At 39.1% G+C, this 17,107-nt stretch overlaps 1 protein-coding gene and 1 long non-coding RNA gene across 6 annotated transcripts in view; one reads left to right on the forward strand and one right to left on the reverse strand.

Annotated features, from left to right (window-relative positions):
* The window catches only part of EDEM3 (ER degradation enhancing alpha-mannosidase like protein 3), a 74,754-nt gene extending 62,852 nt beyond the window's left edge, over nt 1–11,902 (forward strand). For 4 of the 5 annotated variants that reach the window (XM_029935200.1, XM_029935202.1, XM_029935201.1 and 1 more), the window contains exons 19-20: nt 1,273–1,458; nt 7,994–11,902. In XM_029935200.1, the coding sequence (XP_029791060.1) occupies nt 1,273–1,458; nt 7,994–8,403 (596 nt within the window). In that variant the 3' untranslated portion in view covers nt 8,404–11,902. Of the gene's footprint in view, nt 1–1,272; nt 1,459–2,716; nt 2,765–7,993 lie in introns of all 5 variants that reach the window. The other variant, XM_029935204.1, reaches the window with a different exon arrangement.
* The window catches only part of LOC115288151, a 37,968-nt gene continuing 30,961 nt past the window's right edge, over nt 10,101–17,107 (reverse strand). The window contains exon 3 of the long non-coding RNA XR_003906831.1: nt 10,101–10,583. This is a non-coding gene — a long non-coding RNA (uncharacterized LOC115288151). The remainder of the gene's footprint in view (nt 10,584–17,107) is intronic.

Genomic DNA, 17,107 nt, shown 5'->3' on the forward strand with positions numbered 1-17,107 from the left:
TATAATTTCTTTTCCCTATGTTTTTTGTTTCTGATGAAGTATTTTGTTTGGTTTTTCTAGTTTTAATTGTAAATAAATGAGCAAATTAAGACTTAGTTGTTTTTTATTGCAAGTACTTGAAGTAAAAATTATCTTAGAATAATCATTTGGCTGCCAGAGACAAAAACTGATTAAGCTGGTTTAGGATGGCAGGTTTGTTTACTACATGGAACCGGGTTATTTTAATTGAACATAAAAGTAAATTCAACTGAGCAAGAATCATCAGGAACCACGATGTTTTTTAAGTAGCATTCTTCACATCTGGTCTGTCTCTTATCTCTGGGTCTCCCAAGACTCTCTCTCTACGTCTCTTTGCAGTTATGCTTCATTCTCTAGCTTCTCACCAGCCTGCTTTCTCTTCGCCCATTAGTTCCAAAAAGTCATTATAAAATTACAGTCTTAGCCAGGAGTCTGGGTCACTTTACCAGATCACTACCCACTGCTAACCGGAACAGTCGTTCTGTCTGTGTGCCACTAGGTCTTCCAGAGACACTGAGGCAGGTGCCCATGCTTGTCCAGTCCGTTAGGGCTAAGGAGGCGGGTCCCCAGAGCAAGCTCCCTGGGAAGGGACGGGGAGGTCCGTCATCTGGCGCGTGCGGTTAGCGGTGGAGGTGACCGGCCCCACCGGCCAAGCAGTACGGAGCGGCCCTGCTGCAGTTAGCTGAGCAGCGCAAACTGACAGCGGCGTTCACTGCAGCCCACAGAGCGAAAGCCACTATCGTAATTCTTCTTTGTGAGCAGTATGTATAAAAAAAAATAGTTTGGTAAATGCCATTAAAGGAAATCTTCAGCAACAATAAAATTTCATTCATAGTTCTAGCATTGTAATCCAAGTCTCTGAGTGGTTCTATTTCCAGGCTTTTTCATAACCATATGGAAGTTTTTAGTCATAATCATAGAATTTTGTGTTCTACATTTTTCATGTAATAATATCCTGTTTTTCTCTGTGTCCCATCAAGTAGTTAATTATAATTTACTTAAAATAGTTCACAGTTCACAATTATAAGTAGCACTCCAGTAAACTACTTAGGGACTTAATCATTTTGCTTCTTTTGAGTTCTTTGCTTGGGATAAATTTCTAGGAGTGGAATTAGCCCCAAAAGTATACATCCGTTTTTATGATTCTCGATTCATAAAGTAAATGCTGCCAGCAGGTAAAACACAGTAGGCTTTGTCTGTAGATGTTTTTAATGGACAGGTGTTTCTATGTTTGCTGTATTCATCTCCTGCCAGATGACAATGAGGGGAGCAGCAGTGATACCGCCCCTCTGTTCCAGATGGCGGGTGACGGGAAGGACACGGACGACATCAAGATCCCCATGCTCTTCTTGTTCAGTAAAGAAGGAAGTATCATCCTGGACGCCATCCGGGAGTACGAGGAGGTGGAAGTGCTCCTTTCGGACAAAGCAAAAGATAGAGGTGAGGGTAAGAAATCCTTGTACTGGATGCCACCGAGCATTGGTTTTACTAGTTTGATAACAAAAATGAGTTACAGAAAGTTATTTGGGGGGCATTGGTAAAATAAATAAAACAAGATGGTTTCAAAATACATTTTTCTTTTGGAAATAAGAGTTGCAAAACATTTATTTTGCTTTGTTTGCTCACTTAGGATGCTTTTAGAATTAGTTTTTTAATACATAATTTGTCATTTTTGCTATGGCCCTGCCCAGTGATAAAAATACAGGGGAATATATCAAGCGAGTCCATTGAAATATCCACACATGTTCACCATTCAGTTCTGCTGATACTAGATCTTACATTTCTTTTATAAGGAATAAAAAGACTGTATCGAGTGGTATTATATACAATATAGTAGTAGTTGGGTCTCAGCAGGCCACCAGTAACCAAATGACCACGGTCTTGTTGAAGGCACTACAAATCTCGCAGCTTCTATCCACTGAGGTGTGTGTTTATCACATAGGGATTTATAAGTTATAAGAATTTCAAGTGGCTGATGTCTGAACAACAAGCCGCCTACCTTAATTCATGATAATATGCAGTCCTCTGTAGGCCAAAATGTTGGTTATTTGAAAGCTCTTTGAAGCCCAAATTATCGTATCAACAGCAGGTCGTACTGGTATTCTCTCATAGTTTCACACCAGGGACAGTGCAGAAATGAGGGAGAGTGAGCCGGCAGACGCAGACTCCCGTCCTGCTGATGGGAGCAGCGCCTCCTGGCCTCCTGGCGGCGTCTGGGGGACTCTCTACTTCCCATTGCCTGCAGACGCCGAAACTGTGTGAGCGGTGCAGGCTGTGAATCCCCTGGGATGTTTGTTTCACAGATAGATGAGGAAACTGACTCAATTCAGTATAACTTCCAAGTGAAACAGTAAAAATCCAAAAAAGGTTAGCAATAATCTTGTGCTAGCCAAGTCAGTGTTTTGTCTTGTCTTCTTACAGTACTTTATCCTTCTCTGAGATCCTTTCAAGTGTCAACTATTTAAGAGCGGTGGAGTAGGACGTATGTACAGAAGGATGTATAGTTGGAAATCACAGAATAGAAAGGATTTCTAGTCTTAAATCCTCCTGTGTTTGTGATTTTTTTGCCCCAGTCCTTTTGCACAACTCAGATCTTTCCTACATATATGCACATGGAACACAGGCAAATTATTATTCCATATAATTCTTTAATGCCTTTGCTTTTCTCCCCCGTTTTGTGCTACCATTGGAATTTCAGCAGCAATATTAAAAGGTAAAATGATTCCAAGCTACATTATTAATAGTAGTAAGTATCTTGCATTAATAAGCCTCAAATTATATATATGTGTATATGTATGTGTGTACATGTGTATATCCACACGCACACACATGCAAATATACATACATAACTGTGTTGCGGTGGACGCCGTGGTAATATCTGGTTTAACGTAATCAGGTCACTTTCATGTCTAGTCAGCTGTCCCACAACAATTCTTTCTCGACCCTGTCATAACAAACCCTGTGAATTATGTATCCATGTGATAGATGAATTCACTAGTCCACGTCCATGCAAGAGTCAGTCTAACAAAGGCATCCTTGTTTTGGCATGTATTACTTTTGATCACTTTTATTTGAATACAATATGAAGTATTTAAAACATTGACTTGTTTTAGAAATTTGTGTGTAGAGGTTTGTGGGATTAGGGCTACAAGATCATAGTAAAGCATGTGCTTCCCGTACTAGGGAAAGAATGTGAGAAAAGATAAATTCTTCTACAGGTAGTGCCCCCTCCTCCGTGGGGGATATGTTCCAAGACCCCCCAGTGGCTGCCTGAAACTGGATAGTGTACTGATCTGGATACAGGGCATGTTTTCCTGTGCATACGTACCTGTAATAAAGTTTAATCTATAAAATAGACACAATAAAAAGTTAATAACTACCAATAATAAACTAGAACAGTTATAACAGTATACTTCAATGAGGCTTACGGGAATGCGGTCTTCAAATATCTTCTCGTAGTATGCTCCTCCCCCCCTCGCGGCGATGTGAGATGACGGACGTGATGAGAGGGAGTGCGGTGAATGACGTAGGCAATGTGGCAGCATGAGGCTGCTTTTGACCTTCTGATGCTGTGTCAGGAGGAGGGTCGTCTCCTTCCTGACCACGGGTGGCTGCGGGTCACCAAAACTCAGAGAGGGAAACTGTGAATAAGGTGGGGGTACGTTACTTTACAAAACAATGTTATCTGAACAGTATTCTTTTAAAGACCTTGCAGTGAAAAGGCTTTGCTTAAATTATATGTATTTTAAAGTTTTGCTGGTCTCTAAATTTGTCGAACTGTGATTCTGTTATAGAGTGATCTTTTGACACAAAGTCTTGAAAAATTCTCTTTTTTATGTAGGTTTTTCAAGAGCTGTAACACTATATTTACTAAATCTATGTAACAAAATTATCAATGTAACCAAAACAATAATAGTTTTAGTAAATCAACTACTTCATTCAGAATACTAAGGAAAATATCCTAAGAAGTTAATGTCTGTCATGTTGGTCATTAATTTGTCTTGTGCCACTACTGCATGCATCAGTGTTTCCCTTCCGCATCGGAATCAGCTGATGTACTTGTTAAAAGCGTAGATTCCAGAGTCTTACTCCAGAATATCGAATCCAACTCTCTGAAGGCAGGGGACCAGAATCTGACGTTTTAAACAAGCATCCCTGGTAATCCCGCGCAGCCACACTTTGAGAAGCACTGAATTGCACTAAGAAGGTCCCCCTTTTTTTTTTTTTTAATCTCCAGCTATGTCTGAGCCATATTGTACCATCAAGGGTACCAGGTAGGATTGTGTAAGTACCCCAAACAATCATCATCCTTGAACTCTAAACAGTAAAATGTCCTCCAGATTGCCCTTTAAAAATCTCATTGCACAAATCCATACTTCCTTTATAAAGTCACACAGTTTGGATTGAACAGTTCTTCCCACATATTAACACAGAAAACAGAGGCCCCAGAACAAACCCCCACTCCGTTACCTTCTTATTCTGAGAAGTCCCAGCCATTAATACAGAAATACCTGCAGCAGTCCTGTCTGCCAGTAAAAATGTTCAGGTATCTTACTTATTCTTCAGAAGTAAAGCTTTCATAACATACCAAGTGGAAATGTTGCTTCCCCAGGTCAAACCAGTCATACGTCTAAAAGTTAAGTTATCCACAGACATTTTAATATTATGTCTCGTGTGTGCCCCACCTTCCCAAATTTGGAGAGTTCATAAAGGTACTTGGTAAGTCCCACCCCATGCTCGCAAAACAAAATACCACTGTGCTCTAACATTTAGGTACAAAGAGTTTATAATTAAGAATCCATTTCCTTTTCTCAGTATTTTGACGGGAAAAAGAATCGGCATTTTAAAGGTTCAATACATTATCATGCTTGCAGTTTACGGTATAGGCCTAGGGTGCCTTCAGAGCCGTGGAAGGATGTCTTCAGGGCTACTCCTATATTTATGTCTACTGATAAAGAGGCAGAGAAAATGGGGGAAAGAGAAGAAAGGTGCCATAGTTTGAGCTGCTCCAGATTTAAGTCTGGCAGTGTTACTTTTCCTAAGATTATCTCTCACTGAACTTGATTGGGGGTGAATCTGCCCTAAATTTGAACTGTGGAGTTTTGGTTGCTATTGGAAAGGATTTGTTTTTGTGGGAAAAAGATCTACTGTGTATGCAAGATGCCTCTTTGCCTGGGGAGGAGCATCTGAAGCATTCTTTTAAGCAGAATTGATACTTCTGTGCCCTCCTTCTACAACTTGACCTGCTTTCTCATGCTTCTGCATTTGGACATCTCTTCCCTCTTTCTGGAAATGCTCATCAAGCCATGTTCCCACTCCCATGGCCCATTTCCTCTTTGAGGACATTTATCCATCCTGCACATCCAGTTTAAATCTCACCTTCTTTGTGAAATTTTCTCTTACTCTCCTAGGGAACATTTAAGAGTGTCTTTATAATGTCGTTCTGCTTTGACACTCGTGTCACATTGTACTTCTTGACGCGCTCTCGTCTCTACTGTTTCAGCGAATGCCGGTTGTACATACAGATGAACGAATGTTGTACAACATCCAGCCTCTAAGTCTTTGCCAAGGCTCCCTTGTCCTTTTATTAAAACTTAATGATTTTCTTGTCTTTATATTTCGATATTTTCTTCATTCTTTTTTGTTTCCTGTGTTTCTGATCTATTCCTGAATTTAACTGCGAATGCTCGGAGGACTCTGACACTCCACGCCAGTGCTAACAGGCGCCGTAGACTAAAGGTGTGGAGCGGTGTGGCAGACACGAGCCCTTCCTTCCTTTCTCTCTTTCTCCATCTGCTGTTCTGCTGTCCTGATTACTGCCTCTTTGGGCTTTTTACCAGCTCTTCTCATAGATTTCACGTGCTCCCAGACCTGTACTTCTTTTCCACTGATGTGTTTGTTCACTCCTATGCCAATAGAGAAAGTTTGCTGTTTTGAGTGCGTTTTGATATCTGATAAGGCAACTCTCCTCTCACTAATTCTTTTTAAAATGTCTTCACTTCTCATTGATACATATTCTTCCATAAGAGATTTTAAATAGGTCTATCTGGTCCTAAAAGAAAACAAAAAGAAGTAGATTGGGAACATTTTGGAACTGAATAGCTACATGCTTTACCTCAAAGTAGGAAGTTTTTGTTAAATATACAGGAACATACACTTAGCTGTAAATATAATTAGATCTTGTTTTATGTTTTCATTGAGATTTTATAGTATTAAGTAATATAGTCTTGATCCTTTCATAATGAATTAGTTTTACAGTTTTTACTTTTATTGTGAAAATGGTACTTATTTCTAACCAGTTGTTACTATAGAGAGGTTATTTGCCCACGTATCTTATCTTTACCTTACTTATCAAGTGCTTTTATTAATGGTATTTTTAAAAATTAAGAGTTACTTTGAGTCTAAGCATACAACACAACTGAAAATACAATTTGACCTTTTCTTTTCCTGTATTCACACTGACTCTTCTCTTTTCTTTTGTTAGATTTCCAAAATAATATTACACAGTATGTACCCCTAGGGTAATTTTTGCCAAAAGCACAATTTTTATTACTAGACTAGACAGTACTATGCCCTTTCCTATCCTGCTAAAACTAGATTAATACAATTCTAGGAAAAAAACTTGAAGGTTTTCTTTTTGTTTTCCCTTAAACTTAGGGTAGCCTAGTAAATGAGCACTAAGCAGCCAATTTCCGCTTTCTCTTCTTTGGTCCCTGCCATAGTTTTCCCAATTGTTAAATTCAAGTGTATCTTTCCCACAGCTTAGAAGAGAATGTGGAGACTCCCCAGCCCCCCAAGAACGTAAACTTCCCTAGTCAGGTAATCCTACTTAATCGAAGTGCACATAAACACACCTGTGTATACCTTCCTGCATACCTGTGTTTCCTTTAGTTTTTCTGGTTTTATAATATATCCATCTTCCCGTCCTGTTTTGTGAGCTCTACTTTCAAATCTGAGCTCAAGTGTCAGTTTCCAAAGGAAACTCTGAACTCACCCTGTTCTTTCCTGTTCCTTATAAGCTTTCCTAGCAGCACAAAACATGTCACAGGTAGAGTTTTCCATTTTTTTGTGTGTGATTAGTTGGAAATATTTTCCCCAGCTGGACTAAAAGATCCATAAGGGCAGATCTGGTGTCTGTTTTTGCCTCATGTCACCCCTAGCACCTTGCACAGTGCCTGCCACACAGAGGACCTTCAGGACTGACTGGCTGAGGACGAGGTGGCCTGGCCCGTCAGTGCTGGTGAAGCACGTTCTTGGAGGAGCCCCACATAGAGTGCTTCTAGTGGCTTCATTATCTGTTCATTACAAGAGGTTTAACCTACTAATTAATTAGCCTTCCAGTGGATTTTAAAATGGTATCTCATAATTCATGGACGTACAGTAATGAAATACAAGTTTTATAAATAATCTCAGTTCTCTTTATGAAAATATTTTAACCACATTAACACCCTCAAATCATCCAACATTTTGTACTATTGGCATTTTCGTGGCTTACTACATAAGGATTTCACTTTTCAAAGGAATATTATCTTAAAATATAGTGATGATAAGTGCTGTTTAAAATTTGCTCTATTTCATATGTTCTCATGTGCAACTTTCCTGAATTCAGATATTTAATTTTAGACATACGATGCAAATCTCTGTGCACTTTAATAATTGGTTCGTTAATAATAATAATTGGCATTTATTAATCCCTATTGAAGGCTTATCAGTTACTAGAGTCATTCCTTTCCGTTTGGAAGAGTATTTGTTTTGTAATGTCACATTTTGCAAAATGAGTATACAGAAAACGGGATGACATGATTATGAGACAGTCTTTTACTCTTCAGTGTTAATGTTCACTGTTCTGCATTGACATGCTTTTCTTTCTTTTTTATTTCTTCATTTTATTCCAACAACCAGTATGCTCCTAAAAGTGTGATAGTAAATATTTTGAGTGGGAAAGTAGCATGAAGCTTGTTTCTTTCATATACAGATCCTGAAATGGAAAATGAAGACCAACCATCCTCTGAAAATGATTCTCTGAATCAGAGTGCCGAACAGATTACATCAAGTTCTCAGGAGGTTGATTTGGTTGATCAAAAGTCTCCTGAGGAAAGTTCTCTAAACTCACAACCAGAATCATTATCTCCAGCAGATACAGACAAGGCTGCAAGTGTCTCTCCTTCTGAACAGATTTCTAACCCCATGGAAAACCATGAGATTACAAGTCTTGATGGTGAATGTACAGATTTAGATAACCAGCTTCAAGAACAATCAGAAACTGAGGAAGATTCCAATCCTAATGTTAGCTGGGGTAAAAAGGTCCAGCCTATAGACTCCATATTAGCAGACTGGAATGAAGATATAGAAGCATTTGAAATGATGGAGAAAGATGAACTATGACTCACTAAAGAATCTGGTGGTAGGTATTTAAAAAGAAAAGGCAAACTGTGGTTAACAGACACCCCGATGCTAAGCAGGCTCTCTGCTGGGAGTCTTAAGTATGGTGATGAACAACCACGTTCTGACTGAGACAGTTAACGCAGGAGTCTGGAGCGTGTTGTGTTAGAACTGACCTTGCTTAAAACCGTCCCATCAAAAATGGAAACTCACAACCCTCCCCTTCCTCCCACCCCGACCCTGTGACAGCATCTCACCACCCTGCAGCACCTCAGGCCAGGAAAAGGTGGCTGGGCGTTCCTAGGAACCACACTCCTGCAGTCCTGTCAGGTAGATGAGAAACAAATTCGGTTAACTGTGGAGTGGAGAATAGGAATTTGTATAGCTTTCTGATTAAAGGAAGCTCGGCTTTCTTGGTTTTGGGGTTAGAGGCTCTTTGGGGGAACTGCAGATGAGTACTGTGGGCATCTGGTTCTGCTGCCTCCACAGAAACACCTAGAGCAACCTAAGTGATCCTGAAGCAGACGTGTTCTTGGTGGGTGACAGCAGCCTTTGCTCCTCACTCTCTACTTGCTTCATTGCATAACAAAGGATCAAGATGACTTGATTCTTTTCTCTTTTAACAGTTTAAAACCATTTAAACCAAAGGTGAAGCCAGTGTACTTTCTCAGTGAGTTCTCTGCATAAAGGCTAATCATTGGGACCAGGGAAAAAGGTCATACTGTATTGTGGGAATTGGTTACTTAATACTTTTGAAAAATGGAACAAGGGAGAAACTGTTTAATGTTGTGATATGAACTTGCCATTGGGCCTTCCATAGGGATAGCTGTGACTAACCTGAAAGGGCACTTAAAGTTCTGTCCTTGTAGGGCAAATTATAAATCTCCGGTTCATCGCTCGTAGACGGGTTGCCTCTAGCCATCAGCCTTACTCCATCCCGTGGGTAGTATGCAGTTTGAGCCACCAGGGCCGTATCACCGTAGCAGAGTACATTCTGTTCCATTTTTCTATCTTAGGGAGCCATAATAAAACTGTGGTAGTGATCTGAAAACCCTAGGAAACTACTATTTTTCTTCTTTGAAACTATGGTTTCTAAAGTTGCACCTGAGGAGTCTGTCATATTTTCTGTTGAATCATGGTTTTTAAGTTGTTTTGTTTTTAACATATGTTCCTTCTGATACGGTCTTGAAATTAGTCTCCAGTAACCTGTGTGAGACACTTACACAGTGGCAACTAACATATAGCCATATAGCTTAATGAGAATGTTTTTTTTCCTTTTTTTTGTGGCAGTCTGGTGCTGGCCACATTTAAGTTTTTATAAATTGTTGTTGATATCCTAGAGACAGCCCTGTAGTTGAAATCATGGTTTTATTCATTCTATTTATTTTTTTAAACTTGCCTAAATCAGATGTAAAGGAGTATTTGTAAGACTTAATTTTCTCTCTCTTTACCATGACATGACCTAATAATCTTTCCTTAAAACACAGTTTTGAGGTACTAACGAACTGAAACTGTGTGCGGAGCTGTGCGCAGCCGTGCTGTGCTGTGGTTATGTATATTCCTGTACAGTAGGGCTTAGGTCCCGGGTCGGCAGATTCTCTTGTAAGGGGATGAATAGCCGCTCTCAGAAATTCTGACCAAATGTAACTGGGTCAGTAAGTAATAAAACTAATAGAGAAGTCACTTTTTTGTGGGGGGAGGGAAGGGTATTATAAGACCTTTATTGGCCCTTAATTAAACCTGACACTAAAGTGGATATCTTAGTCTCTCTGCATGTGAAATGTGGTATAAGAAGATAGAACTATCATACATACCATATATGGAAGGATACACGTAGTGCTTTGTTCATCTTAATTGCAAAGCTGCCAAAATAGCTGAAGCTTAATTATTTGACTTGCCTTGATTTGTAGGACTGGGGCTTGGAGAAAAGGAGCAGATGTTCCTCTAAGACTTTGCTTACAGAAGCCTTATATACATTGATTTGATTTTGTATTTGTACCTCAGAGTCGTTGTTGTCTAAATCCAACTAAGTTAGCAAAACAACGTTAAGTTTCTTTTTCCAGCAGAGATCTCACGATACACGAGAACCAGCTTGCTCTCCCTTCCTTTGGCCAGTAGGGGGAGCTGTTGCCATTAACTGATGTCTAGAAGCAAACTGTTCACTTTTTTAGAAAAGTAAAATCCTTAAAAAAAAAAAAAAAGAGGGAAAAAATTTTAACAAATTATACTTAACACCCAGAATCATGTTTGATTTTTCCCTAGTTAAGGTATAATGTTCAGCTTCAAAACTCTCAGCCTTATTACTATTATTCAGTGTACTGCCATGAGGTTGTTTTTTATTTCATTAAAAAATTCCAACAGCATTAGGCTTTTTTTTTAATGTTTTGTTTTTTAAATACCTTTAATAGACATTTTATTTACTTCCTAAATATTCAGGGGGTTCTTCGACACCCTGAAATTTAGAAACATCTGGTCTACCTCAGTTAAATGTTGACTGCATAGAAATAGAGCGGAAGTGATCGCCACAGCCATAAAATTATTTGACTAAGAAGGATTTATACAATGTTTACAAACCTGGAATCAAGTGAGAAATTTATCTGAAAGTGAAAAGTTAAGATATTAGAGCAAGCGTTTAATTCAGGTATTTTCAAGTTTTAAAACTTAACTTGTTTACCTACTAAAAATAGCTACAGTTTTTTCTGTTTATAAGTCCATTGAAATGATGTACCCTAATTTGCAATAATTTTCCCATCAAGTTTTAGGTATGAAAGAATTGTAATTTACTGGATATGTTTAGGATGGGATATTTTGTTGGGTAGGTTTTTTTCTTTCTTTTTAACCTTTAATAGGCTTCCAACAAGAATACAGTTGTTTCAAGAACAAATTACTTTTTGACATCGTACTTTTTCCCTTTTTCTTCACAGTATTAGTAAATTGAAAAATTGTGTGCTCTCTGCTTTTAACTTCCAATGTGCTTATTTTGAGAATTTTTTAAAAATTCAAATTCCCTCATAGCCCATTTTACAATAAAACCAGCATTTGTTCTCTCACCAAACCCCATGTCAGATTCATTATAAAGGAAGCTCAGCATAAGCAATTCAAAAAGTGCTTATAATTTTGGAGGCGGGGGGGCTGATTTAGTAAATATTCCAACCGGTCGTTTTATGCACAAGGCTTCAGTCAGAACATAGAGAAAAAAAACATTCTGTGAATGAAATATTGTATGTTCAGATTTTATAAAAGACATTTTTAAAAGCCCAATTTACAGCCGTATATTTTCTTATGATGTAATTTATGAAAAAGATGTCTGTACTAACAGGTGCTGTAAACACTACTGTTGTTGGATTTTATTGTTTGGTGATAAATGTATACAATATTTCTAAGGGAAACTATGTACTGTGATGTAAAAGTCTGGGCAAAATGTATATAATCCTTGTATATAAGTTGTGTATTTGATTATAATTACTGATTGTAAAGATTTAATAAAATATGTAAATATTCTTGCCTAGTTTTAATTTGGATTTCTAGCATCACTTTGCCTATCTTTATGCTTTGGTATCCCTTTAAAAATTTTCTTCACTGTCTCCCCTTTAACTTTCATTTTATCCCTGGGGGAGTGAATCTGGGAACAGGTTAGGGTATAGGAACAAACATGGGAGAGTTCCACAACTCTAACAGTGCCAAGGACCCTGAGAGCAGAGTTAGAGTTAGTAATTTACAGTGTCAATATTGGTTACATCTTTGAGTTTACTTATTTTGAATAAAATCAGTTCTTTTAACATCATTTAAAGTAACCCCCAGCCTCTCCTGTTAATTCCAGTGAGGCGATTTCCTTTTAGCAGCCACTTTCAGATACTGTGATACTGTGGTCTTCATCTGCACTGTTCCTGGTTTCTGAGCACAGACATCTTAAAAGACCTAATTAATAACCACTGTTATCTATGGGTAATTGCTTTCTTTAAAGATGACCAAGGTGAGACTTGAAGTTCTAAGCATCTTACTCAAAGTCCCACATGTGGGGACCGGGCAATGGTGTGGGAGCCCGGGACTATTCCCTGTGCCCTGGTCCATCTGTGCCCATCGTCTCTCTCTGTCTCTCTCTGTCTCTCTCTGTCTCTCTCTGTCTCTCTCTCTCTCTCTCTCTCTCTCTCTCTCTCCTCTCTCTCCTCTCTCTCCTCTCTCTCCTCTCTCTCCTCTCTCTCATCTCTCTCTCTGTCCTTGCTCCTTCTCCCACCCCATTTCAGTTTCTGCTCACCTTTCGCTCAGCCACTACCTTCCCACCTGACCACTTTTTCCCTCACTGGGGACTGAAGTTTAGAAATGGTAGCATCTATTCTCAGGTTCTTTGGACATTAAGTCTCATCTCAGCCGGCCTCCATTACCCTAGGACAATGCACCACTACTTCAGGAAGCGTTTAAAGGACCCATTAGCATCTCTTGGAAGATTTCAACAGGGAGGTTGTCTTTCTTTTCTGGGTACAGCAAACGAGTTCTTTCTAAGGGAAGCTAAGTAATGTAAGGGTGGAGAATCCTAAGTGTCAGCTACCTACCTGCTGGTAAATTACAATTCCTAACGCCTTGCTCTTGATTTACTCTTAATAAGCCTGGTGGTCTGTAGGGTTCATCTTCAATGAGGTAGTAAATGGGAGGTCACTGATGACCCTTGGGGATCCTCTTAATTCATAAAAGTCACTCATCCCAGATGACAGAGAAATGCTTAAGTTGATGACAAGATGAAGTATAATGCTAAATGAAGAAAAATCTAGAACTGTATATAAAGTATGATCTCAACTCTGTTGTATATGTGGAGACTCATTTACTCAACAAAGACTTAGCACCTCCTGTGTGCTAGACGTTATCTGGGAGGCGTGGACAACATAGTAAAGAAGATGGGAAATAAAGCAGTAGATAAATATGATAATGAGTTTATGAAGCAAAAGACCTCCCGGTGAGAGAATAGTGCTAGGGTTCAGCACGGCATAGAATTCTCCTTTAAAAAACCAAAATGTTAACCGTGGTTATTTCTGGATTTGGGCAATTTCTATTTCCTTATTTATAACGGTCTCTGTTTTCATAAGTTTCCAAAATGAGCATTATGACTTTAAAAATAAAAGCAGTCTAGGTCAGTTAAAGGATGAAAAATAGAAAAATATCACGCCAGAACCCTACCATACTATGGTTCTGCAAAGTTCAAGTCCCCGACAGGCCATACAGCTCTCAGGGACATAAGCTGTGAAGGAGAGCAGAACATGCCACTTTGGCAAATTGGTTAATGTGAATTAAAGTTACTTAAGAAACAGCCAGTGCAAAAAAGGGCACTCTGACCTTCCTTTGTCCCCCTGAAGAGAGGAAATCTCCCATGTGAAAGGCGCCCTCCCCGTACCAGTGGGGTAGAAGGCATCCTTGTCACCTGAGACGGGAGGTAGGGCTGAGAGGCTTGTCTGAACAAACCTTGTTACTTGCTGCACCAGTTCCAAACCCTTGCGTCTTGCCAATTCTTCACATTTTTATTACTTCTTTGCCTAAAAGGTATAGAAGCTGCATGCTCTGGTCATATCTTTGAGTCTCTCATTTCTATGGGCTCCCATACATACAAAATTAAATTTTATTTTCTCTTATTAATCTGTCTTCCATCAATTTAATTATTAGACCAGCCAAAGAACCTAACGAGGGAGGGAAAAGCTTTTTTGCTCTACAGTAGCATATAGCTGGGGTTCAAAAGTTTATCAGGAGGGGCGCCTGGATGGCTCAGTCGGTTAAGCCTCCGACTTCGGCTCAGGTCAGATCTCACGTTCGTGGGTTCAAGCCCCGCATCAGGCTCTGTGCTGACAGCTAGCTCAGAGCCTGGAGCCTGCTTCCAGTTCTGTGTCTCCTTCTCTCTCTGACCCTCCCCCTCTCATGCTCTGTCTCTCTCTGTATCAAAAATAAATAAAGCATTAAAAAAAACTTAAAAAAAAAAGTTTATCAGGAAAAGTGTGTGGAATAGGAAAAGAGAAGGGGATCTAAAACAGCCCTGAGACTGCTGGCATTTAGAGCAGTAGAGGAAGGGCTTGTATAAAACGGAATGAAAAAGGGCAGGTGGAGAGGGAGGAGGGAGATGAAGACCGAGCAATGTTACAAAAGACAGAAGGAAGCTGGTGAATAGTCTGCCCCAAAGCGTTGGTTCCAGCAAACTTGCTATGTAAGAATGTAGGTTCAGTGGGGCTCTATTGTCCCATATTTGAGAACAGCCAGAAACTAGGTGAAATTTCACCTTAAACAGTGTTCAGGTTAAAGTAGATGTGACAAGTAGATGTGACAACAAAGGCCTCCAGTTTGCAACCTCTGAGCTGGCAGATTCTGAACCTCCAAATGTCTAGGCTCCTCCATTTTCAAGGCACCATTCACCAATCTCCATTTCTAGATTTATTATGTGCCCCAAAGGCCTCCTCCAACGGTTGAGATTTTCTGTTAATGTCTCTAATCATGATTATGTGGCTTTCCAAATAGAGATTACTGGTTTAATCAGGCAGGTCAATGGGGGAAAAGTCTCATCCATTCACCTTCCTGCAATTCTAATGTCTACCACTGACACCTTCTTTGATCTGAAGCAATGAAAGTTCCTCTCCTGAACCCCTTTCGGATTTCCACTCCATCAAGTGGTATGGCCAGACTGCTGACAACTTCACCCCAACTTCTTCCTTCTAGGGGTTCCCTGATTCCCACCCAGGATACATCTGTAAGCTTCTCTTCAGCCCTACAGTGGTTCCTCCAAGCTCCCGCAACAATCTAAGAGGACTAGTCCAATCAGCTCTCTGTTCATAGACAGTATGATGACTAATGCCCTCTTCATAGCCCTGAATATAAAAGGAGCTGCCACTTATTGAATCCTCACTAGGCATAAACACACACTGGGCACACTATGTCGGTGAGTCCTTATCCATATAACAACCTCATGAGATGTCTGTATTTTAATTTTTTAGATCAGGAAAAATAAGATTCAGCAAAGTTGAGTGAATTGCCAAAAGGCACAAAGCCAGATAGATGGACCAAGAATTTGCAACTAGATTAATCTAAAATTTTTTAAAGTTTATTTTTGAGAGAGAACACAACAGGAGAGGGGCAGAGAGAGAGAGAGAGAGAAAGGGAAAGAGAGAGGGGATCTGAAGCATGCATGTTCCAGGATCCAAACTGTCAGCACAGAACCTGACACAGGGCTCAAACTTACAAACTCTGAGATCATGACCTGAGCTGCAGTCAGATACTTAACTAACTGAGCCACCCAGGTGTCCTGAGTCTAGATTAATCTAAATCAGAATAGGGAGAGGGCAAGATGGTGGAGAAGGACAGGAAAACTATGCAACCAAGACTCCTTTATCCAGCAAGCCTGCCATTCAGAATAGAAGGAGAACATAGGTTTTCCCAAACAAAAACTGAAGGACTTCATCACCACTAAACCAGCCCTATAAGAGATCCTAAAGGGAATTCTATGGGGGAAATGTTGCAAGGAACACAAAGTACCAGAGAAACCACTATAAGCATGACTCCTACAGAGAGCACAATGACTCTAAACCCATATTTTTTCAATAACACTGAATGTAAATGGACTAGATGCTCCAATCAAAAGATATAGGATATCAGAATGGCTAAAAAATAAAAAAAAAACACCATTGAGATTTGTCTATTTGCTGTCTACAAGAGACTCATTTTACTTATTTTTTGAATATAACTATTTTTTAACATATGCAATTATTTTCCATCATTTACAATACAGTAGTTACAATGGCACTCCAAACAGAAAAGCAAAGTAAAAAATCAAAACCCCAACTTCTATTTCATGTAATTAGACTTATACAGAAATTAGAAGGTTAAGTAACAACTAGTTAATCACCTAATTTCACAGCTATCTGAAGTGGCAATCGTTATATAGCAGTTTATCTATGATACATTCAAGATACATGATACAATTTATTACTTGCCCATAAGCTACAACACAGCCTGCTTAATACCTTTCCTTAAATTCCACCTCTATACTACAGTATACTTGAGGTCCATGCAAAAAAGTAGCCACCTTTTATGTAGGAAATGGATGATTAAGTCTTTGGTGTTGTAAAAGCAACTTCATTTAAACATAACCATCCCCACCAACAAAAAAGGAAGAGGAAAAAAAAAAGTAAAGAAAATATTAAGGGAAAAACCCAAGACACACTTCCTATGGGAAAAAAATAAAACAGCATGTAATTTCTGTCCTTGACAGAATGTATTAAATAAGCAAACACCCCCAACAAGCAAAACACGTACTACAATGTAAAAATATTAAAAAAAAGAAAACCATCTCACATGCATAAATGAAAGATTGCACACAAAGAACTCACATCTTTTCAAGCTTCAATAGTAAATATTCTGCTACTATGTATTAAATACTGCATGGTTTGCCTAAGCTAAGATGAAAACACATCAGGAATCAATAAGCATTTTGCATTTTCTTTCATTATCTACTCAAAGTCATGCCTACTGCACCTCTAAACATTTCATTAAATCCAATTATATAGCAAACACACCCAAAATAAACTTAGATTGCATTGCAGTTTCACTTAACAGTATATAAAATGCTGTCTTGTGACAGGTATCAACTATCCATTAGATACTGAATCAATTTTTCTTAAGCAGTACTAACTGCTTGCTTTTCTTGAAGCTAGATCATTCTGAAAATTTCCTGTTAGACCTA

Source organism: Suricata suricatta, chromosome 3 (genome assembly GCF_006229205.1).
Source record: "Suricata suricatta isolate VVHF042 chromosome 3, meerkat_22Aug2017_6uvM2_HiC, whole genome shotgun sequence".
NCBI classification, from domain to species: Eukaryota; Metazoa; Chordata; class Mammalia; order Carnivora; family Herpestidae; genus Suricata; species Suricata suricatta.